The sequence below is a fragment of the Rutilus rutilus genome, assembly GCF_951802725.1.
Source record: "Rutilus rutilus genome assembly, chromosome: 24".
NCBI lineage: Eukaryota > Metazoa > Chordata > Actinopteri > Cypriniformes > Leuciscidae > Rutilus > Rutilus rutilus.
This window is the reverse complement of record NC_140228.1, coordinates 4,932,848-4,956,408: the sequence shown is the minus strand read 5'-3', so window position 1 is coordinate 4,956,408 and position 23,561 is coordinate 4,932,848. Positions and strand designations below refer to the sequence as shown.

The 23,561-nt window shown below is 36.1% G+C and overlaps 2 protein-coding genes and 1 gene segment (V, D, J or C); 2 read left to right on the top strand and 1 right to left on the bottom strand.

Annotated features, from left to right (window-relative positions):
• The window catches only part of LOC311283851 (SH3 and multiple ankyrin repeat domains protein 1), a 55,013-nt gene extending 48,795 nt beyond the window's left edge, over positions 1-6,218 (bottom strand). For both annotated transcript variants that reach the window (XM_084398591.1, XM_084398592.1), the window contains exons 1-2: positions 6,092-6,218; positions 5,521-5,888 (exon numbers count right to left, since the gene is read on the bottom strand). The gene's annotated coding sequence lies outside the window, so the exon portion shown is untranslated. The remainder of the gene's footprint in view (positions 1-5,520; positions 5,889-6,091) is intronic.
• LOC311284461 (Ig kappa chain V-III region MOPC 63-like) overlaps positions 1-23,561 on the top strand; it is a 945,935-nt gene that overhangs the window by 162,922 nt on the left and 759,452 nt on the right.
• LOC311283852 (uncharacterized protein) lies at positions 15,249-22,921 on the top strand. Of its 2 annotated transcripts, XM_084398594.1 has the most exons (8): positions 15,249-15,435; positions 15,978-16,022; positions 16,933-17,151; positions 17,229-17,501; positions 18,896-19,171; positions 19,803-20,039; positions 20,561-20,884; positions 21,002-22,921. In XM_084398594.1, exons 1-8 carry the CDS (start codon positions 15,405-15,407, stop codon positions 21,250-21,252), a joined length of 1,656 nt encoding a protein of 551 aa, XP_084254720.1. In that variant the 5' UTR covers positions 15,249-15,404; the 3' UTR covers positions 21,253-22,921. The 2 variants fall into 2 exon arrangements, with proteins under 2 accessions (XP_084254720.1, XP_084254719.1); XM_084398593.1 differs by having other exon boundaries at positions 20,561-22,921.

Sequence of the window (23,561 nt, the reverse complement as noted above, 5' to 3'; positions counted from 1 at the left end):
GGTCTGCAAGAGACTCTGGCGTCTGACATTGAGACTAATATCATATCGACTGTTTAAAACAGGCTATTAGGAAACTTGACTGATTACAAGGGTGCCAATTCAAGGATGAATCAAGCCAATGAGACACAGATGGTCTCGTTCACAAACCCTCCAAATCAATTGCTTAATCCAAGTATAAAAATACATGGATGGCAATATCAAGTTGAGTTTCTAATACAGGCTTCCATTGAGTCTGTGGATGTATGCATGTATGGAGGTATGGATGTATGGATCTATGCATGTATGTATGTATGTGTATCAATTTATGGATGGATGTATGGATGTATGGATGCATGTATATGTATATGTATATGTATATGTATATGTATATGTATATGTATGCATGTATGGATGTATGGATGTATGCATGTATATGTATATGTATTTGTATTTGTATTTGTATTTGTATGTATGTATGTATATATGCATGTACTTATGGATATATGCATGTATGTACATTGCCGTTCAAAAGTTTGGGACACTTTCTAAGCATGCGCTGCAGTTTATGTCATCTGTCGCTTTAAATGCTCGAGCCCTTTAAAGCAAAATGGATTCTGATTGGCTGTCAATGTTTTTATTGGTCATCAGCTGGAAAAAAATAGTTCTGAAAGTGATTCCAACGGTATAGTTCCTCTGTGCCGTTGTCGTTATAGTTGTGCTTTGGACTCTTTTACATTTAGAAAGACCGTTATCGTTACAGTTATCGTCCTTGGTGTGAGCGTGCCTTAAGAATTACACATGCATCCATGCATGAATCCCCTCATATTAACCAGCTAATAAAACAGGACCAATGAGAATGCAGAGAAGTGTTTCTACCTCGCCTGATTAGCTCTCTGCTGTATAATTGGCAGTTGACTGGGGCAGGTGGGGAAAAATAGAGCACTGGCCTCATTTCACTCTCTAGAGACGATTCAGAGAGAGTAATGCAGGCGCCACACAGAAACCAGCAGCCCAAGGACAAAGTGGGAAGAGCGGTGATACGAGACCAGGTCATGAAAACAGCAAAAAGACTGCAGAAACCAGTCTTTCAGGACACGAGATAAGGACACGAGACAAGGCCCGTTAAACAGTACTATGTCACAGAGAAACAAATGCAGTTTAGTTAGTAGTCCAATAAAACCAGTATCGGGTCACATAAATAACTAAACACAGCAACTACAAGGCTTTTCCACTCGCATTTCTGCACATAATCCATCACGTCCGAGTGTCCATTCAGCTCGCTCAGTTTCTGCGAGAAGAAACCCTTTTACGCACACCTCCTATCGTATTGTACTTCATTCTCTCACATACATAGCGCACCACCCCCTCCTATGTAGGACAGGGTGAATATAGATATATTTCCAGTGAATTGGTCCCCAGAAACTTTAATTGGAGAACTGCCATGGAACAGGCTGTCCCACTTTTATAACCCGTTAAAAAGAAGTGGAGCAACCAGGTCCGGCATCGGTCCCTTCCTCTCGCTCACGCTCTTTGTGTCTCTCACCGGCCATCGCTCCACTAGAAAAGAATGACAGCGCAGATAACGGACAATTAAAAATGTTTTTTCTGCACTCAGAGTGAGACTGTGCCATTGAGAAAAGCACAAAACCACTTCCTGTTTCTATAATGAACCTGCTGGTGTTCATGACGCAATGATGTTTTAAAACCCCAGGGATCATGAATGAGTGAAATGAGAGGCGTTCCCCGCTCTGTACACTTGTTTGCAGGTGATAGAAGTGTTACGTGGGAGGCCTGAAGATCTTAAGAGATTTGTTGTGAATAACAGTGAATTGCTCAAAGGTTTAAGCCAATACATTCAAATACAGGCCACGGCCTAATAAGACAGACTTCCAGTCTCTTCTGCTAACCAAGACTGTAGTTACCTGATCTACAGTAAAAACAGTAATATTGTGAAATGTAATTTCAATAAAAAAAAAAAACTGTTTTCTATTGTAAAATGTAATTTATTCCTGTGATCAAAGCTGAATTTTCAGTTTTCAGTGTCACATGATCCTTCAGAAATCATTCTAATATGATGATTTTCTGCACAATAAACATTTCTTATTATTATCAATGTTGAAAACAGTTGTGCTGCTTCATATCTTTGGGGAAACCGTGATACATTCGTTTTCAGGATTCTTTGCTGAATAGAAAGTTCAAAAGAACAGCATTTATTAAAGGTAAAAATTGATTGTAATATTATAAATGTCTGAACTGCCACTTTTTACCACAATTTTAAGCATCCTTGCTGAATAAAAGTTTTAATTTCTTCTTTAAAAAAAAATCTTACTGACCTCAAACTTTTGAATACTATATCCTAATTTACATAGCAAAGAAAGACCTTTGAGGTAAACAGAACTAAACTAGGAGTTTATATTTCCACTTATTCCATTTTCATTTAAATGCATACATTTAATCATAAGTCTGATAACTTATTAAAAGTTGAAGCAAACCTCTGTCTGTTAATATAAACCACGTCACATTCAGAAACAGCCCTTTACAGAGCTGTGTGACATTGCAGAATCGTTATCAACCATCATCTTACGCCTAGTAATTCAGTGGAAATAAAACATATCCTGACGCTATAGCCAAAGTCAGACTTTAAATTTGTCAAAACAATCCAGATGCGAGAATGCATATCAGAAAAATACAGGTGCATGTTACAGTATTTATCAACCTGAACAGAAAGGCAGTAAAGAGACCAGTGTTGCTAAAATTAACACACCATGTTGTCCTACAAAAACCACACTAGTACGTGTGAATCAGATAGTAAAGAGTATTCAAGCAACACACAACCAATCATAAACCATTAATGCTTACTGAATAATTGCTTATGACATAAAATATGTATGCACTGTTTAGTTTCAGCCACATAAAACAGTTAAAAATAATGGTAGTGTAATACAATGTTTTACACATTTCCTTCTATTTTTTTGCAATACATTTTAGAGAACTAAAGATAACTAGAGTGGATTTACATGCCAAAATGTACATGAATTTACAATTTGATTTAAAACTAATATAGCATGCTTGTTATATATTAATTGTTCAATCAATGTTTAAACATCCTATATAATAGAATAATAATAATAATAATAATAGTAAGTCAGGGATTATGAAACTACAGTCTAAAACCTCAAAACTGGCAATTAATTACTAACCCTTATTAATGCCTGAACAGTGTTGAACTGGTGCAAGATAACCCAGAGTAATGTTAACACAGGAAATCACATGTGAACAGCCCAAATAATGAGCAGAAGCAAACGAGGAGGAAACCCACAGCTGTGACCTCGTTCAACAACATTCTGGAGGTCAGCGCTCTAGAAGAGAGGAGGAGTACGAGAGAAAACTGGGACGAGGAGAGACAGAACGCAAAAAACGAGTGTAAAAGCTGGAGAGAAAAAAACACCAAACCAAGAGAAACTCCACTAAAACACAACAATCTGTCCACCCCACAAACGTCACAGACTGATGATGCCGTTCTCATACAGAAAGCACAGAAAATCCCTGCAACACTGGTCAAGAATAGCAAAAGGATGAAGAGAAACTAGATAGAACGAACTATAGATAGAATGAATGAACTAACGAACGATAGATAAAACAAACGAACAACAGATAGAACCAACAAACGAACAATAGATAGAACAAACGAACCAACGATAGATAGAACAAACAAATGAACGATAGATAGAACAAACGAACAAACGATAGATAGAACAAACGATAGATAGAACAAACGATAGATAGAACGAACAAACAAAAGATAAAAAAATTAACAATAGAATGAACGATAGAAAGATCAAACAAACGAAAGTTAGAACATAGAATAAACAACGAACAAACGATAAAACAAACGAACAAACAAACGATAGAATGAATGAACAAACGATAGAACGAACAAACAAACGATAGAATGAACGAACGAACGATAGAACAAACGAACAATAGAACGATAGAAAGAACGAACAAACAATAGAACAAACAAACGATAGAACGAACAAACAAACGATAGAACGATGAACAAACAATAGATAGATAGATAGATAGATAGATAGATAGATAGATAGATAGATAGATAGATAGACAGATAGATAGACAGATAGATAGATAGATAGATAGATAGATTGAACAAACGATAGATTGAACAAACGATAGATTGAACAAACGATAGATTGAACAAACTAACTAACTAACAAACGAATGAACGATAGATAGATAGATAGATAGATAGATAGATAGATAGATAGATAGATAGATAGATAGATAGATAGATAGATAGATAGGATGAAAGATAGATTGAATGAACGATAGATTGAACAAACTAACTAACAAACGAACAATCGATAGATAGATAGATAGATAGATAGATAGATAGATAGATAGATAGATAGATAGATAGATAGATAGATAGATAGATAGATAGGATGAACGATAGATTGAATGAACGATAGATTGAACAAACTAACTAACAAACGAACAATCGATAGATAGATAGATAGAGATAGATAGAACGATAGATTGAACAAACTAACTAACAAATGAACGTTAGAGAGATAGATAGAAGGAACGAATGAACAATAGATAGATAGATAGACAGACAGACAGATAGATAGATAGAAGGAATGAATGAACGATAGATAGACAGAATGAACAGATAGACGGACAGACAGACAGATGTGCTGTTTTATGACCACATGACAAAGAGGGATGATCTTTCAAAATGAAAGATAACCAGGTTTTGACCATAAAAATAGTAGCAACTTGTGCACAACTTCCATTTGACTTCTGAAGTCCTGATGCTTGACTGGACAGAGCCAGACCAGAGAGAGAGACGAGAGCTGAAAGATTATTACTGATTAACACTTAAATTTGGGTTTGTTCCTCACACAACCCTATCATATGACTTGGAATGTAGCAAAGTGGCCATGAACTACTTAATTGGTGCTTTTTGGATCTTGACAGTCCCTGTTTTTTTTTTTTTTTTTCTTGTTTTTTTTTTTAAGCATGAACATAATTCATGTACACAGCAAGAATGCACTTCACACACAGCTCAAGATCACAAGCTAATTGCGCTCACACTGTTTAAACACACACAGATTCTCTCGCTATACAGATTTCCTAGATAAGTGTTTGAGTGCATAATTATGCTCTCTGCGTACAGTGACCTACCTTTGCTCTCAGCAGGCCTCTCACACCAGGAAAACAAACACACACACACACACACACACACACACATAATCACCCACTCACTATCAGCGCAATTTAGAGCAAAACACACACTGAAGTCAAAAGTGCTGCATATGCAACTACTGCAGTTCACAGTTCTGCCAAAGCACACCAGCTCAACTGTATGTACGCAAACCAACACTTTCCCAAAAGTCCTCTATTAAGCATCCCGGGAGTCACATGCATCATGCATGCATTAGTTTTTCCTGTAAACACTATTATATCTGCTCTCTCTAAGCATCATAACGAATGCACTATCCAAGTGGGAAATCATACCTCAATGTCCAGCCTGAGCTTCCTCATTCCAGCACAGAAGAGCCGCTTTGCTCCAGAGATGTGGTCAGAGAAGGGTCCAGAGAGACACAACCAGAGCAAACAGTCGGAAAAACGCCAATAAACGCACATCCAGGCGTTGCGTCCACGCAGGATCACCTCCAGCACTGGAACAATCTCTCTTCTGAGATCTCTCTCATCCCGCTGTCATGCACTCAAACACTCCTCCCTCCAGCCTCGCTCTCCACACACATACACACACACACGGCCTCTCGGATGCTAGATCAAACTGGCTCGCATCTGAGGCTTGGGTTTCATCCGGATCTTCTGTGGCTTTGTGGGAAGAAGTCATCTGTTACACTCGGAAACCACTGAAACCCACGCAGGAAAACATGGTTTCACATGTATGATGCAAGACATGTATGCAGTCTTTTTTCTGAGCTAATAACATACTGTGACACGCACACACACTCTTGAACATAAGTGGGTCATGGACTGAAAAATGAAAGGATAAATTAGCCTGACTGCGTGTGTTCATGCGGTGAATTAAGAGAACGGCTGCAGAAATCCTCACCTGTCCTCATCACGCTGAGATCAATCGCCGTCTCTCACCCATAAGGTCTCGCACTCAAAAAACACCTAAAACACAAAGCTGTTAGACAGAACCACTGGCTTTCATCAGATAGACAGAATGAATGAAGAAACCAGACAGTTCCAATAATAAATCACCTGCTTCAGAAGAGCCTGCCTGCACTTTCTCCACTTCTAAATCAGGCCTGTTTGACAATTCTTTCTTATTAGTGGCATTTACGTTTAGTTAAGCATCACTAGTACTAGTGCTCAGAGATGTGAACGTTTTTCATTTTGTTTTATAGTTTAGTTTTAGTTTAGTTAACACTGCTCCAAAGAAGAAGAATTTGTGCTGTTTCAAAAGACGCATTTATTCACGAATCATTTTGGCGTAACCGGTTGCACAGTGTGTTTTTAATTCACTGCAAAGAACTGCTTCATACGAGTTATTCGTTTAGGAACCTGACTATACTTGGTTGCACTGATCAGACACACTGTTTTCACCTGCTGGACCATAAAAAAAGATGAAAAAGGACGAAAAAATATGCACATTGAAGAGGGACCCAAACCACATCTACAGACCATAAGACAGTGGCAAGGTCTCTCACCCTTTACCAACAAACGATCAATTAAAAAATTAAGACGCTTCAACAGAGATCGTCTTTTTAATTACAATTCCCTTGTTGTACAGCCTACCGAAGTCAATGAAAAGTTTATGATAATAATTGTTCACCACAGCAATCAACCAACCTAACCACTTAGGTTTCTGGTAACCTACAGCTCCTGCACTGGGAGTCAAGCAGCTTGTTTAAGATAATGGCGAAAACCATTTTAGAACAGCAGTGAAAATGTGAAAGTAGGCTATATAAACTTAAATATAGCCTTTTATTGAAACGGGTGCATTTCGAAACATTTCACCCGCTGGTACTTTCACTTTTGCTGCAGAGACACTTCATGTCCTGTGAATGTGTCGTATTTTTGATAATCCGCTGCAGATTTCAGTTGACGATTCTGTTTAAAGTTATTAATAACAAAACATGAATGAATGAGAAAGAAAAGAGCAGGATGTGCTTTATATTGAAAAGGAATATTAAAAGTAAGTCTTGAAAGAGAACTGAATTCTACTGAGAGGATGCTGTGCGCGCTCCGAGCGCAACACGGACAAGCAGAGTAGCCTTTGTCTTCGGTTGCACGCCTAAACGGACAAATAAACACAGAAATATATCAAAATACCAAGTCGAGTATTCACGTAAACACAGTAGATGTAAGTACTGTGTGCATTCTCTCTCTCACACAGGCACACGAAGAGGATTTATGCTCATCAGTTGGTAACTCAACCTCACAGTTATTTGAGGAATATAATATACAACAAATATATGTTTGCTGAATATTTGTTTATTTTTAGTTGTCTATGTCTATTACCTAATAATTACTACTGTTGAAATTTTATTGAAGAAAAGCACGTCTTTAATAAAAAAATTTTTTTTTTTACTGTGGCTCTTTTGGAAAAATGCATTCACCAAAAATGAAAAAAATAGCTCTTTGGTCAAAAAAGGTTCCCGACCCCAAGACCACAGAGAGTTTTCATACGAGACAGTTAACAATCACTTGTCAACCACATAGCAACACGTTGGCAACCACCCACTATTAGAGTGCAACAGTGCCCCCTTTTCAGCGGCGCTGGTTCCGGAAGTATTTTTTTCATTAATTGTTCCCATAGGGATTTTAAAATAGTCTTTGTTAAAGCGTTATAAGCCATGAACCAAGCCAATCAGCAACAAGGAGAATCACAACAAACAACACTACAACACATAGAACAAACTTCTGAAGAAGTTTAGCTGTGCATTTAATGAGTACTGTGCCACTGTTCGTCCAACTGTTTGTACTGTACTGTATTTTATTTTATTTTTCTAAACTGTTTTAATTATTCTTATTTCTTTTTATTATTTTTATTTATTCTATTTTAAAACACTTTGAATTGCCATTGTGTATGAAATGTGCTATATAAATAAACTTGCCTTGCCTTGCCTTACAAACTTTGATTTGAAGCAAAAAAAGTATTTGAAAATCGGACAAAAAGACAAAAGGTACAAGACTGTACTTAACGGCTTTATTGAGGTAAATAACTACAATCCCATGAAGCATTGCGAACAGCGTAATCAAATTAAAAACAATGGAGAAATATAAAACTACTCATTTACAAATGTTGATTATATGTAAAACAAAATATTTTAAGTTTATAATATGCATATATATATATATATATGTGTGTGTGTTGCAACATACTGTATATATATAAACATTTCAGTATTTTGAAAGTGTAGGGAGATCAACTTGATTACATCATTCATGACAGTGGGTGGAGCTACAGAGCTATTTTGGAGTGTGTTGCTTTTTTCAACTCTCTGATTGGTGTAATTTTCTGTCCAGCATCATGGGAAATGTAGGTTTTTTACCAGGAATTCCACTGTTAAACACAATTATTTAAAAAAAAATAGGCTGAAATAATGCAGGATGATGGCTTCAGCAGAAGCAAATATCATCGATTAATCGTAGCTCGCAGTAGGTCTGTATTTAAAGGTTTATACAGAAAGTTTCATTCATTATCTCCATGAGGAAATTGATTTTGAACAATACAAAATCCATTTTCTTATGGAGATAATGACTTGAGTTTTTACTTCCAGAACTGTTGCACTAGTGTCAGTTGTGCACATGCAAAAATTCTGAAATTGTAAACATCTTTCAACGCTGCTTCCCACTGAACTGTTTTCATGTACAAATTTGATCATCAATCAATAGAATACATCAAAATATGTCCAGCATATATTTAGCTCATTGATCTAAAATAAACATTTGTTTTTGAAAATCATCATTTAAACCTGCAATGGTCTGCTTATCTTTGTCTACCCAACTGTTCATCTATCTATCTATCTTATCTGTATCTATCTATCTATCTACCCATACACAAAAGAATTATATTTGAAATATATTTTCTGGATATGTTTTGGAATATATGCAAATATTTGAAATTGGCCCAATAAATATATTTCATACTTATATTTCATATATTTTTGTTATATTTCAGAATATATTTCAATGTATTTGGAATATATGCCACATATATTTTTGACACTTTTGGGGACCCGTACAGAAAAAAATACATTGAAATATATTCTGAAATATAACAAAAATATATGAAATATAAGTATGAAATATATTTATTGGGCCAATTTCAAATATTTGCATATATTCCAAAACATATCCAGAAAATATATTTCTTTTGTGTATGGGTATCTATCTATCTATCTATCTATCTATCTATCTTTCTATCTTTCTATCTTATCTATATCTATTTATCTACTGTATCTATCTATCTTTCTTATCTCTCTCTCTCTCTCTCTCTCTCTCTATATATATATATATATATATACTGTATCTATCTATCTATCTATCTATCTTATCACTCTCTATATATATATATATATATATATACTGTATCTATCTATCTATCTATCTATCTATCTATCTTTCTATCTTTCTATCTTATCTATATCTATTTATCTACTGTATCTATCTATCTTTCTTATCTCTCTCTCTCTCTCTATATATATATATATATATATATATATACTGTATCTATCTATCTATCTATCTATCTATCTATCTTATCACTCTCTCTCTATATATATATATATATATATACTGTATCTATCTATCTATCTATCTATCTATCTATCTATCTATCTATCTATCTATCTATCTATCTATCATTCTGTCTCTCTCTCTCTCTCTCTCTCTCTCTCTCTCTCTCTCTCTCTCTCTCTCTGTATAGTTTTGGTGAATTGAGGCAGTGGTGTTCTAGTGATTACTAGCGCGTTCTCAGGTTTACGGAGTCCTCCAGCGTGGTTTTCTCAGTACATCTCTATTTTCAGGCGTCTGTAAGTAGGTCTGACACAGTGTTGGGAGTCACACACAATCAGTCCTGCTACCTAATTACTAATACATGTTTTTCTTCAGTCAACCCCTTCAAAACGGACTGATCGTGGCCTGTTTGTAGCCAGCGTTAGGCTGTGTGTTGCTCCCCACCACTGTCCCGTTTTCTGACCTTTCAAAGTAGACCCAGGTCCCACCCCGTCCTCTCACTACAACATCAAAGCTTAGCGTCCTTAAATTAGAACCACGACGAAGCCGATAAACACTTCAGTTACTAGTTTATGCATTGACATCTTCACAGAGATGGTTTTTAAACTAATGAATTTGATTTACTAGACAAAGGCAGAAGAGCTGAAAGCACTTTTATACTCAGAGCTGCCAATTCTAACGCATTCACTGTGAGACTCACGCAATTGACACTTTTCACACGCTCTCACGCCACACATCCATTTTCTCACGTACACAAAAATCGTGAAGCAAAGAGGACACGGAGACCGACAGACTAGACAGACTAGACAGACTCAGCTCTCATATTCTGTCAATTTTATTACGAAAATTCAAACAATAAATACCGCTTGTATTTTGACGCTTGTAAATGTGACGTGACAGATCGCTAGCAGCACGTGATCCGATCATCTCTACTTGCTAATAAGAAATAAACACGGATGAACAATGTTGAAAGATACAGTACAACTTACCGAAATGTATATTCCTCATACATAATATCGATCAATCAGTGTTTTTCAACCGCGGAAAGGGGTCAATAAAACAGCTGGAGAACAATTATGTCACATAACATTTACCTCAGGAAAGCCATTTAATGACCATAATATAGGCTATAGCACGTTAGTTGGCTAGACAAAAAAGAGCTATAGACAATATTTTGCTAAATATGTGTACTATTTTACATATTTATTATATTTTTACTTATATCATTAAATAAAGTTGGTATTATAATAAAAAACTCATTATATTTGAGTTATTTTTAACCTTACAGCATTCGGTGAGTTTTTTTGTGGTTTTTTTTGAGAAAAATGTATGCCTATCTTGTGTACTTAATATTTATCCAAATGAGTCAATATTAAATCAAATCACAATAATTTAACTGAATTGAAATCGTGAAATTTGTGTCAAGCAATAATAAAAAAACGTAGCTTACCAGAAATTATACCATGTAAACATTGTAACATGTTGTCAGTCACTAAACCTAATAAAATTCAGCTTAGTTACTAAAATGTTTTGACAATCACAATACACTTGATGCAAGATTATAATTTTTTTTACATCCCCCTAATTGCCACAAACCCCGCCCCCTCCCTCCATCCATAATTCTCACTCCAAGCTAAACTCAAAAGTTGGCAGCTACATACTGGTCTACTTTGCAGTCAATGTTTTGCTTGATTAGCATGCTATGCTACCAAAACAGCAACATCTTGAGTATAAATTAATCACATTATCCATAAGGATACATGATTTATTCAAGTAATTCTCAAAGCTGCATTGCACTTATCCGGTCGACCAATTAATAAACTTTATTTTTTCATTTCTAAAGAACATGTGATTACAAAACTATGTATGATGCTTGATTCAATGTAAATCTGTGGGATTTTAATGCAAGTCACCTATTTTAATGTCCAACGGGCATAACATCATAACTAACACCCTCAAGAAGACACATGATTTGCGGCAATGGTAACAGTGATACTTAATATAGTAAATACCAGTAATTAAGCTTACTGGTCAGTAAAAACATTCTATTCTAAGCATTTTAAAGAGGTTTGGACTGTTTTAACATTAAAATCAAACAACTGGAATGATTAAGCTCATGACTTTCCGAGAAGACTTGTACTCTGTTCCTCCGAGAGACTAATGCAAATAACCTCAAAATCCCCAACATGTCTTAAGCCACATCACTGACCCTCAGACCGTAATGTACTATATTACTCATTCATTAGATATTAGTCATTCAAGAACTTTTTATTATAAGGCTGATAATCTGTAAACCCAGCAAGCAATTTTGTTTAAAAAACGTTTAAAAACCGTTTAAAAGACGTCTAATTGCCATCCAAACACAGCCGTCTAGCTGTGAAAATGTAAAAGACGTCTAAACCAGAGCCCAAGAATAGTCATCAATTAGATACCAAAGAAATGAAATGAGTGAAGAAATTAAACCAAGCACCTTGTAATCACTGTTTACTTTGCTAACAAGATGGAATATTGCACATATCGCAAGTTATTTTTGACAAGTAACCAAATTCAAGGTTATTTTGTCTAGAAGTGAGTTACTCATAGCCGGACTATATCGGGTCTATAGTTAACCAATGACGGCTATTCCTTGCTGAGCAACATTTTAAAAAACGCTTTCAGTTTTGGAATGAGACATGTCTCAAGTAGACTTTCAGTGCTGTCTAAATAAAATAAAATAATGTAAAAATGAACAATTAAAAACTACACTTAACTGACAGCAAACCCACAGCCTTTAAATAATCACTAACTTATACTAGCAAAGTGCAGCAACACAACAAACAACAACAACAACAAACAGCTCGTTCAATTCTAAGAGTCAAAGAGATCATGGAAAATAGTCATTAAAAGCTATATTATCTTTATAAATAAAATAAAATAAAAGTGAAGTTGCCTGGGTCAACATCCTTATTGGTTCTGGAACAACACTTCCTGTACGACAACCAACATTATTAGGTTAGGCCCTCTAGTTTAAGAGGTCATGGTTAGAGCTTTCCTTTCTTTCGACAGGATTGTTGTTCCAGGAACACGGCTTACTCTGCAAAACCAGGATGTGCATCAAGTCACTGTTACTTTACCACAGTCAAAGTCTCTCTTTACCAACGCAACTATAAAAGGGCACTGGTCACAGAGTTCACTGCCACTAGATTTCACCATCTGGCATAAATATGATATTCTGCCCCACTCAAAAGTGCATTCTGATAATCAATTTAGCAACACCATCTCTGAAGCATCCATACTGTATATAATGCATTATAAAAGTATTCATATTGAATGATTTAAACAGCTCAAATTAAAATGAAGTTATGTCAAGAGCAAAAGCTATTTTTTTTTTTTCACAGTGCCTTGATACTTGTTATATTCAAATGTGTTGTGTGTTATGTGAATAGATAATAATAGATATGTGACAAATTGCTTTGCAAGTCACTTTGGATAAAAGTATCTACTAGATGCATCAATGTAAATAAGATTAATCGATTATAAAGGTTACAATTATGTATGAAAACAATAGTGTATAATAGGGCACTGTCAAATAAACATTATAATGCATGATTATGCTGGTTTCATAGAAAGTGCTGCTATAAATTCATATGCGGCCGAAATGACTCCTAGATTTCAGCACATTTTGTCCCTTATTTTACCAAAAGCATCATCAGTTCATTTCTGAACATCAGCTTTCTCTACATGTGTAAATGTTACTATGTGTGCCTAAAAAACACTGTTGCGTGTGCATCGTGACCTGCACCAAATTCAACCAACATATTTAATATACACTTGTTGACTGCAAAATCTATTTCATCTCAAATAAAAAAAAGAAGTAAAAAAGTGCTGACCAATTGGTATGATTCTGTTCATAAATAGCACCATCATTGGGTATTCTTGGAAATGCACAGGAAGGTAAACACACAAGCAGGCACGTACACACACACACACACACACACACACAGAGTAAAGCAAGTTCCTCTTGCACAAATAGAACTAAGACTTAGGAACACATCTTGAGCAAATGAAATAAAGAATAGAACAGAATAGAAATGACTATGAAAGCTTGAGTCTCAGAAGTATAAAGACGCATTGTGACACTGAAGTGGAAGAAGAAGATATTAAATAATAAATAAATTTCCTGCCACTAAAGTAGTGCATGTGACTTTTGCAATACAATTCCATCTATTTTCGTTTCACATTCATTTGTCACATTGCTGAGTGTGAAGTGTGGAGCTTTTTCTCAAACTTGCTCACTGGCTTCGAGATCTGTTACTGTCACATCACTACTGACCTGTGGGACCTCCTGACATAAATGAATTACAAATATGAATCATATTGAAATCAAAATCAATACCACATATCGCATCGTACCCAGATGCATCTGAATGACTCACTGAACATTAATTTTACAACATTTATCTGCTTTTATCCACTACTGAACTTTAATTAAATACAAAAAAAAAAAATTGCAGACTCTCTGCACTTTACACTAAAAAAAACAGCGCTCACCAAACATCAGAGGGTGGTTAATGCTGTTAATCCAGTACACATGAAAACCGTTCAAAGGAAAGTAGAACTGTTTTGCCAACACTGAAAATACACAAACCTCAAGAGTTAACACAGGATCTGCAAACACGCGATGATGTTCTGCGCAGAGATCAAGACTAAAATAAACCGGGTCGTTTCAGGTTAACTAGCAAGCAGTTCAAATATTTTATCATTTCACAAACTAAAAATGAATCAACAGGTCAGGACAGATATTTGTGCTGGCTTCTGGGGACGGGGGCTATGCATCGCTTCTCTCACAAAATTACTTTGAACTGTACATGCATGAATTGAAAATATTTGCATATACATTAGAAGTTATGAAGGAAGCAATGAACCAGTTAATAAACCTTACTATTGCTTATAGCTTTTAAAATGAACATCTGAATGCAAAAATATTATAAAAATGCTAAATAAGACAAGAAAGCACCTTATAGTTATAGATTCATTATTTTTAACTTGAATTTTTGACATTGATATAAACAATATTCTACAATTTCATAAATATTCTGTGGGCAGAAACAGAATTGTTGACTAAATTTGAATGCACTAAAAATGAATGCACACTTTTAAGATAATAGTTGTATTATAGTCTATAGACTAATTAGACAATGTATCTTAATTAGAAAAATATATATTCTTTAAACCATTAATACCATAAATTGATAAATAAAATATACTGTATGAGTCATGCATCTTTCTTTCATGCGTATTTTGAGTTTGAGCCACCCAGTTGTTCTTGATCACTGACCATCTAAACAACCATGACTTTGCACGTTCTGTAAATAGAAACGCCTGATAATGAACATAATGCACATTGAGAGCAACACTGCATGCTTGAATACAAACACACGGCTGAAATGAGCTGTTAAAAAAAGTGTGACTGAAGGGTGTGGGCCGCTCTAATTGCCATAAGAGAAAAAAAACTGTCAGATTTAACAAAAACACTGGAAACATGCACACACATGCATACTTAGCTAAGCTTTAATGCAATAAAGCTGATAAACCACTTTTTCTCCACTTCCCCAAATTTCTACAAAAGGCTAATCTTTCTGCCCATCAGACAGTCATATTTCTCTTTCTGTCAGACGGACAGCGTGGCTCGGCGGATGGACATGAGGTCTCTACTGACACTGTCAGGTAAAAACACAAGAGTTTATGCAGCTTATTGTCTGATTCTGTGTATTCTGACATCTAATGGGATGTTTTGACTTCAAACCAGACAGTTTACAATTTTCATGCAGCGGATAAGGGGCAAATTATTTAATGAGCTTTGTTTGTCTGGTTAATATATTGGCATTGAATGAAGATAAATGTTGAATAATAAATTTTATCAAATTAGCAATTACCAAAAATGATTAAATTTCAATGCAAACTTGACAGAATTAATTATTTAATAATATCATTTTTGGTGATGTTTGCGCTATGATCATTTTCTAACACATATTTCCAATTACACTGCCAAAAACAAATTTTTACAAAGATATTTAGAAAGATATGCAAGAATTACTTTCAAAACTACTTTTTTGAAAATGCAACTGGCCAGTGACTCTTGAGTCACGATTCACCCGAAGCTGACTGGGTGCCGCCGTCTCATTTCAATGTCAATGAAGCTGCAAATTAAACTTAAAGATGTAGTTTCTTAGTGCAGAAATAATCTGATTTATCTTTTTATGTCACAGTGTTGTTGGCTCTGATAAGAGAATACAAGGGACAAAAACCAGCAGGTAAATACACACATTTTCATTGTGCGCAAGATCAGAGGAGCTAAAAAAAAAAGAGATTCTATCAAATCTATTATAAAGCACAGCATTAAGAAAAAACCAATGCAGATCTGCAGAACTTTGGTGCAGGAAACCTCATCACTTCACCCAACCAGCATACTGATGTTTCTAGTGTCAGTAAGTACCTCACTGAGGGTCATTTATAATGAACCTCCAGCCTTGTCCAAAGTAATACCTGTCGTGGTTCCTCGAGAAGGTTCGAGTAAACGCCACAGGGTGTGTCCGCTGAAGACTGAACAGCCTGACTCCTACATGATCAAAAAGCAGCAGATCATTTTCTAAGATCCCAATGTTAGAAACCAGCAGCTTAAGTTTATTTCTAACAAGATCCTCATCACTTGTGGCACATTTCACATCAATTAGACAGTCAAAAACTACACTGAACTTGACAGAATACCAGAAAGCCCTTGAATCAGAGAGTCAGAGTCAGAGAGAAGGTTAAAAAAAGATGAAAAGCAATATTAAGCAATTTTTTTTTTTTTATCAAAAAATAAATAAATCTTAAAATACATTTTATTCTAAAGAATCTGATAGTGGGCAAAAATGAAAAGATATGTGACTTTATAAATAAATAAGTGCATACATTATTTATTTATGCATATTTAAATGCATTAATAAAACATTTATGAATAAATGTGTAAATGCATAAATAAAATAATAAATGCACCTTCTACGGTCCTTTTCAAACTTTTCCAATTACTCCAATTATTATATTTGTTGAGACAGAACTAAATCACCATGGTTTACAATTATTGTCAATCAATAAATCAATCAATAATATTTTACAATAGTAATCAGACAACCTGGCATTACAGAAGACGTGTCTCTTATGTGTCTGTATTCTTTCTCTCAGTGTCTCTCCTGCCGAGGTTCCCAGATGTGTTTGTTGGAGATGACATCACTCTGATCTGTAAAGGAGTGGGTGAACAGATAAAATGGTTCATTAATGGTGTTTCACAATCACATCAGGGTTCTTCAATGCTTCTTACAGCAGTGACATCAAAAGACAACGGAAAGTACGAATGTGAGCGGGGCGGAATGAAGAGCGACCCATACACACTCACTGTCGAAGGTATGAACACCATCCTAAAGAACTCTAAACGTTCCCTCACGATCATCTGTTCCTCATCATCTCTCTCTCTCTCTCAGAGCTGGAGCCTCACGCTCAGCTCTCTCCATCTATAGGTGGCGCTGTGATGTCCAAAGGTGGTGGAAGAAACCTGGTGCTGCATGTGGACGATGATGTGTATGGCTGGAAGTGTTTTGTGTTGCGGGGAGAGAGCGGCTTCTTCCTAAACACCGATGTTCAGAAGGACAAGATGATGGCTGTTATATATGCAGAATTGAAAGAAGCAAAAAGAGCCACTTTCTGGTGCAAGAACGGTACACGACGAAGCAATGCTGTGACGCTGAAAATGACAGGTGACTCCTTCCTCATTTCCCTGTTGTATTTCAGATCCCCTGTGTAGTTAAAGGGAAATACAAAAATACTAATTCTGTTATCATTTACTCGCTTTTATATAGTTCCAAACCTGTATGACTTTCTTCGTTCTGTGGAAAACAAAAGAAGATATTTTGAAGGATGTTTTGACTTTTTGTGTCCAATGTCCATGCAATGAAAGTCAATGGGGTCCAAAACAACACCAGACCCCGCTGACTATAATCGTATGAACAAACAAACCCCGAGACATCTTTCAGAATCTTCTATTGTGCTCCACAGATGAACAAACGCCTAAAACAGTTTTATATGATCATACGATTATCATAACATTACTAATTCTGTGAAACACATTTACAAAAGAAGGGACTGCATTAATATTACACATTATTATGGCACATAGTGACTGCATGTCTTCTGTTGCGTTTTCAGATCACTTTTCAGTGCAGACATCTGTCGTTCCTAGAAAAAGAAATCTGACCACAGGATGTTAACTAGTTCCCATCCGTCTTATTGGCTCTGAAACATGTTAAGCAATTGATGTTAGAGTCTACTGAATTTTAAGCTTGTTAGTCAAGGTGAAACAATCTTATTTTCACAATAATTAAATATGAATGTAATAGTCAAAATTGCTCATGTCTTTTTAGAGGTGTGTGTGTGTGTGTGTGTGTGTGTGTGTGTGTGTGTGTGTGTGTGTGTGTGTGTGTGTGTGTGTGTGTGTGTGTGTGTGTGTGTGTGTGTGTGTGTGTGTGTGTGTGTGTGTGTGTGTGTCTGAGTGTGTGTATTAGAAAAAAATACAGACGATATCCTCTAAATCTCAATGGCTTCCATAAAGAGCCATGGGACTAAACTGGAAAGCAAATGGAAACTGATTCTCAGATGTTGAGGAAAAGACACCTCACATCTGTCACCTCTATAGTTACAGGGCGAATCTCAACAATAGCTCAAACTGTGCTCAGACTTGCCAAAACATCAAAGTCTGTAAAAGTCAGATCTCAATATAAAGTCTAACACTTCTCCAAGATCAGGGTTTATTCGTCTATCCTCCTACTGTATGGCAACTATTGACTAACAAAGACAAAGTTGATCATTATAAATTAAATTCCCAAAATTCCAAGATTCATTTTTTCCAGTGCTGACATTTCCTGTTGATTCCCTTTTTCTTAAACAGCCAATAGCCTGTAGTTAATGTCAGTAACACTGATTTACTGCTTGGTTGCATGAGATTTGAATTAAATTTGAATACACCTGTTAAGGCAACAGTATATGAATTCAAAGCCATCTTCAATATGATGGGATCTTTAAATGAAGCATCAGGCTCGTGCAGCAGTAGATGATGAATGTCTGACCTGTGCCTCTGTGTGTCTGTGTGTCTCAGAGCTCAAGGTGATGTTGGACCCTCCAGCCGCTCCTGCACTGTTGGGGGAGAGCGTGGCTCTCAGGTGTGCAGTCTGGGGTGGGAAAGCGGAAAAGGCTACATTCTATAAGGATAAGTCAATCGTAGCCATAAGAGAAGACACATACATCATCACCAACGCCACACAAGACGATGCCGGACAGTACAGATGTCACGCCACCTACAGGTACAGCCACATCAGTGCAGACGCTGCCCAGCAGGAAGGAGATTCTGATGCCCAGGAGTTAAAAGTTATAGGTAAACATTACAATAACTGCCTCACCTCTCGCCTTCATTTATACACAACCACTACTAGATAGTACTAGAACTAGAAAGTATTTTTTGGACATGGTACCATGGCATTTATATAAGAGTACCATGTGGTACTATATAATAATAATAATAAAACATGACACGTTAATATATATTTAAGCACAAGATTTATAAACAAGTATACACATTATATATATTGATAATAACTCACTGTTTGCAAGTAAGATAAAGTAAGCTAAAATAAATAAAACTAATAAAGCGACCCATCACAACTTTCTCTTTTGTTGTTTTCATGGCTGCATGTAAAAGCAAGCACACCGCTTCACCCAGCATAGTCCGATTCATGAACAAATGACTCTTATGAGTCAACTCTTTTAGTGAATCAGTCAGACCGACTCACACGTTATCGGTTCGAATTCTAACGAATTACTCACTGGATCTGTCAGAGCGGTTTCATTTATACATTTGTCAGATGCTTTTATCCTTATCAGGATACGCATTCACTGGGAGTTTAACCCATGACCTTAGCTAACGTTAAGTCACTATCCTACGAGCTGAGTTACAGGAACAACCACTGAATCAATTCTTTTGTAAGTCATATCTGTGTGTGATTCAGGTGGGCCTCCTGCTACTACAGTGGATTCACCGTCTCCTAACCGTCTGGAGTGTTTCTGCAGAGACTGTCCTGACGTCTGCACGTCCTATTACTGGTATCACACACTCCCTAATCACCCACGCCAAAGACTGCCTGAAAATACACACATTATTACCGTGAAGGAAGGAGGACTGTACAGCTGCCGGAGGGTGTGTGGGAAAGGTTTCTCCCGTTTCAGCAACGATTACAGCTACGAAGGTACCTAAACACACACACACACAAACACAAACACATTCCTTAGACACACACTCCTTGTTCATTAGCCAGTGTTTAGTGTAATTAAAATTCTGTTGTAGTATTGTTATTAATATTTTTAATGTTTTTAGGTTAATTTTGTAGTGTTTTTGTCATTTTTATTAGTTTTTATTAATTAGCTAGAAATGTTGCTTTGCAACTTATTGAAATAAAATAATACATTTAGCCTAATTTTTTTATTAGTTTTAATTCCGTTAACATTTATTTCAAGTTAATGATGTTTTATGGTTTATTTTAATGAGAAATGATTTTCTGTGGTAATCAGACACTAAGTTACAAGTTTCACACCAAAACAGAGGCACGCAGAGCTCTATGAACACTTTCGTTTTCCGTGCATTTTAATGTTGACTGCACTGATGTATGAATGCTAGACACTAAACACTTTCACTTCACTATAGTGCACTTCTCATATTTCTTTTTTCTTTTGCATGAAAACGCATCTTCTCTCTTTCTCTTTCTCGTAGTCGTAGAGTCTGTGCTTCCCATCGTGGTGGCTGCGATTCTGATGGTTCTTGGGGTGTTGATCGTGGTGCTGATCGCGCTGAAGCGCAGAAGACGCGGTGGAAGCAGTGTTCAGGGGACTGCACAGGCTAAAGATAAGACAACAGGTGGAGACTATGAGCAAATCCAACTTACCGATCAGGCGGTTTACCACACACTAGGCGAGCATACGGATAAGGACAAGGACAAGGTCGAGGCCGAGGGGGGTTACGAAGCCCTAAAAAAGAGGCAGGAGGAGGCGGTGTACCACACACTAGGAGCTGCAGAAGGTCAAGGTCAGGGTGAAGGTCAAGGTCAGGGTGGAGGTGGGTATGAGGCTCTTAAGAGCGTGAAAGCCGAGGTGTACCAAACACTAGGAGCTGCAGAAGGTCAAGGTCAGGGTGAAGGTAAAGGTCAGGGTGAAGGTAAAGGTCAGGGTGAAGGTCAAGGTCAGGGTGAAGGTGGGTACGAGGCTCTTAAGAGCGTGAAAGTTGAGGTGTACCAAACACTGAGTTCAGCAGACTCAAAAACACCGGCAGGAGAATCAGAAGGAGGGTATGAGCAGCTTCCTCAGAAAGACAAAGATTATGAGGCTGTGGCAGTAGAAGATAATCCATATGAAGAACTGAAGGCCGGACAACAGGATAAGAAACAGACGAGCAAAGAGAAAGAATGAAGGAACCTGTAAGAAAGAGCATCACGTTAATGCTAACCAATAGTCAAATGATGGCTAATTTTTTTATCTCACAATTCTGACTTTTTTTTCCTCAGAATTGTGAGTTTATATCTCAAAATTTTGACTTTATAACTCGCAGTGTTATGAAGTAAGAATTGCGATATTTAAACTAGAAATTGTGTGAGAGAGAAAAGACAGAATTGTGAGAAGACATATCATCTATATCACGCAATTCTGAGAAAGGGGTTAGAATTGTGAGAGAAAAGGTCACAAATACCTTTTTTTTAATCTTTATAGTTAATTGAATACAGGGATAGGCCTACTCGACCCCCAAATTTAAATTGTCACACAATTTACTCACCATCATACTGTCTCAGTTGTATGACTTGCTTTCTTCAGATTAACATGAATATTTTTAGAAAAACAATCCATCATGAGTAACGTTAGGCTACATAATAGCTACGTTACTGGTCCAAAACCAGACAAAGTGAACACGACAGTAATCCAAACGATAGCAGCTGGTGATGAATCAATGTCTTCTGACGCTAAATTATAGGTGTGTGAGATAAAAATATAAATATTTAAACTTTTAAACTCATATTTTGACTAAAAATCACAGCTTCCAGCTAACTGTCACAACGTTTATTACGCTTGAGAAATTCTCGCGAGAAGTGCCGTGAAGTCACAGCGGACTTCCACCTCCAAAAGCTCAAAAGTGTGTACCGGTGTCGTGTTTCAGAAGATCCCAGACAATCCGCTGCAAACTTAGAGATCTGACTCCATTCTGATCAGAAAACAAACCTTACATCAAATTCCCTTTGCTTGCCCTTTGCTTCAGACTCAATCTACAGTGAGTTTGGTCCAGATAGTGTTGAAGAAATAAGGCACTTCACCTTTAAAGAGTCTGATACTAGGCTAAGTAAAGAAAGAAATTAGAACATAAGCATATACAGTTAACACAGCAAACAAGTAAGATTACAGTTACAGATCCACATTCACAGTTTTAGAAATTTTCTTGCAGTTATGAGGATTCAGAGGTTGATACCTACTATAACAGGAGAAAGAAAGTTAGTTTTGTGCAATAAAACTGAAGGATTGAAAACACAGAAATCCAAATGCTGTAAATGTAAATACTATTAGCATCACGCATTAATAAGCATCAAACCCACACAAGGCTATAGATTGACCTTAGGCAATTACACTCACACATAATTACACAGAATCAGTTATTGTGAATATCTGCGTGACAGTTATTGATTGTACAGTTTATGCTATTATAGTTGATCTGTGGGGCTGAAGAGCATTAACACGTCATTAGCAAATGTACTAATTTCTGAGCTTTTTTTATAATTACACTGGTTTAACAATAGATTTATTATATAAGCAATGATATTTCAAGTAATGCCATTCTCAGCCTCATTCAGCATCATGTAAATGTATTTGGACTCTTGTTTATTTGGAGTATTTCATTCTTTCATCATGCTTATTAGATCTTAATTATAGTTATTGTGTTTTTGTTAAATATTTTTATTCATACACGTTGTTTTGTATTTTTTAAATGTAAGAACTTAAAAAACAATGCATTTTCTGTTTGTTTAATTAAAGATGTATATTAAAATGACCACAGCTGTATAACTGCAAGCCGCAATAAACTTTTAATGCAATGCAACTGTAGTTCAGTGTATCTCCACTAAACGGCAAACTGGTGCCCAGCATCAAATTCAGGTTTGTTTGTTTCAACCACAAGAGGTCACTGCAGGATTGAGTTGGTTTTCACTCACTGGTTAGTCCTTTTGCTTTTGCCAGTGAGATTATACAGTTTATTCATGTTCCTTGTATAGTATCTTTTGTAATTCTGAGTGTTCAGATTAAATTGTGTATAAATTAAGCTGTGTTTTGTTTTCTCTGGTGAAACCTGAGACGGATACATTGCTTTTTCCTGAATACTTGCTGACTGCATCTTTAGTTTGACCGTCATTTATGGATCTTAGAAACTGATCCCTTCATAACTCCACTTCTGATGCATTATCACAACAATAATACACCAGATATAATAAATGTGAATCCCAAATGCAGATTAAGAACTCCAAGAATACCTACTACTGTAAAAATAGGCCTACACACACACACACAAACAAATATTATTTTAAGTATCTAGTTAACTATTAACTATTTAATATAAATTAATTATATATATATATAAATAAATAAATAAATAGAAATTAATTTCTATTATAAATAATGATAAAGCAGTAGTTTTAGTATGCCAGACATCCCAACCTGCAAAAAGTCAAGATAGCACTACACTA

Coding starts and splice junctions, on each gene's coding strand:
- LOC311283852 (XM_084398593.1), top strand. CDS start 15,405: ATGGACATGAGGTCTCTACTGACACTGTCAG. Junction 15,436..15,977: donor GTCTCTACTGACACTGTCAG/GTAAAAACACAA, acceptor TTTATGTCACAG/TGTTGTTGGCTCTGATAAGA. Junction 17,152..17,228: donor ATACACACTCACTGTCGAAG/GTATGAACACCA, acceptor TCTCTCTCTCAG/AGCTGGAGCCTCACGCTCAG.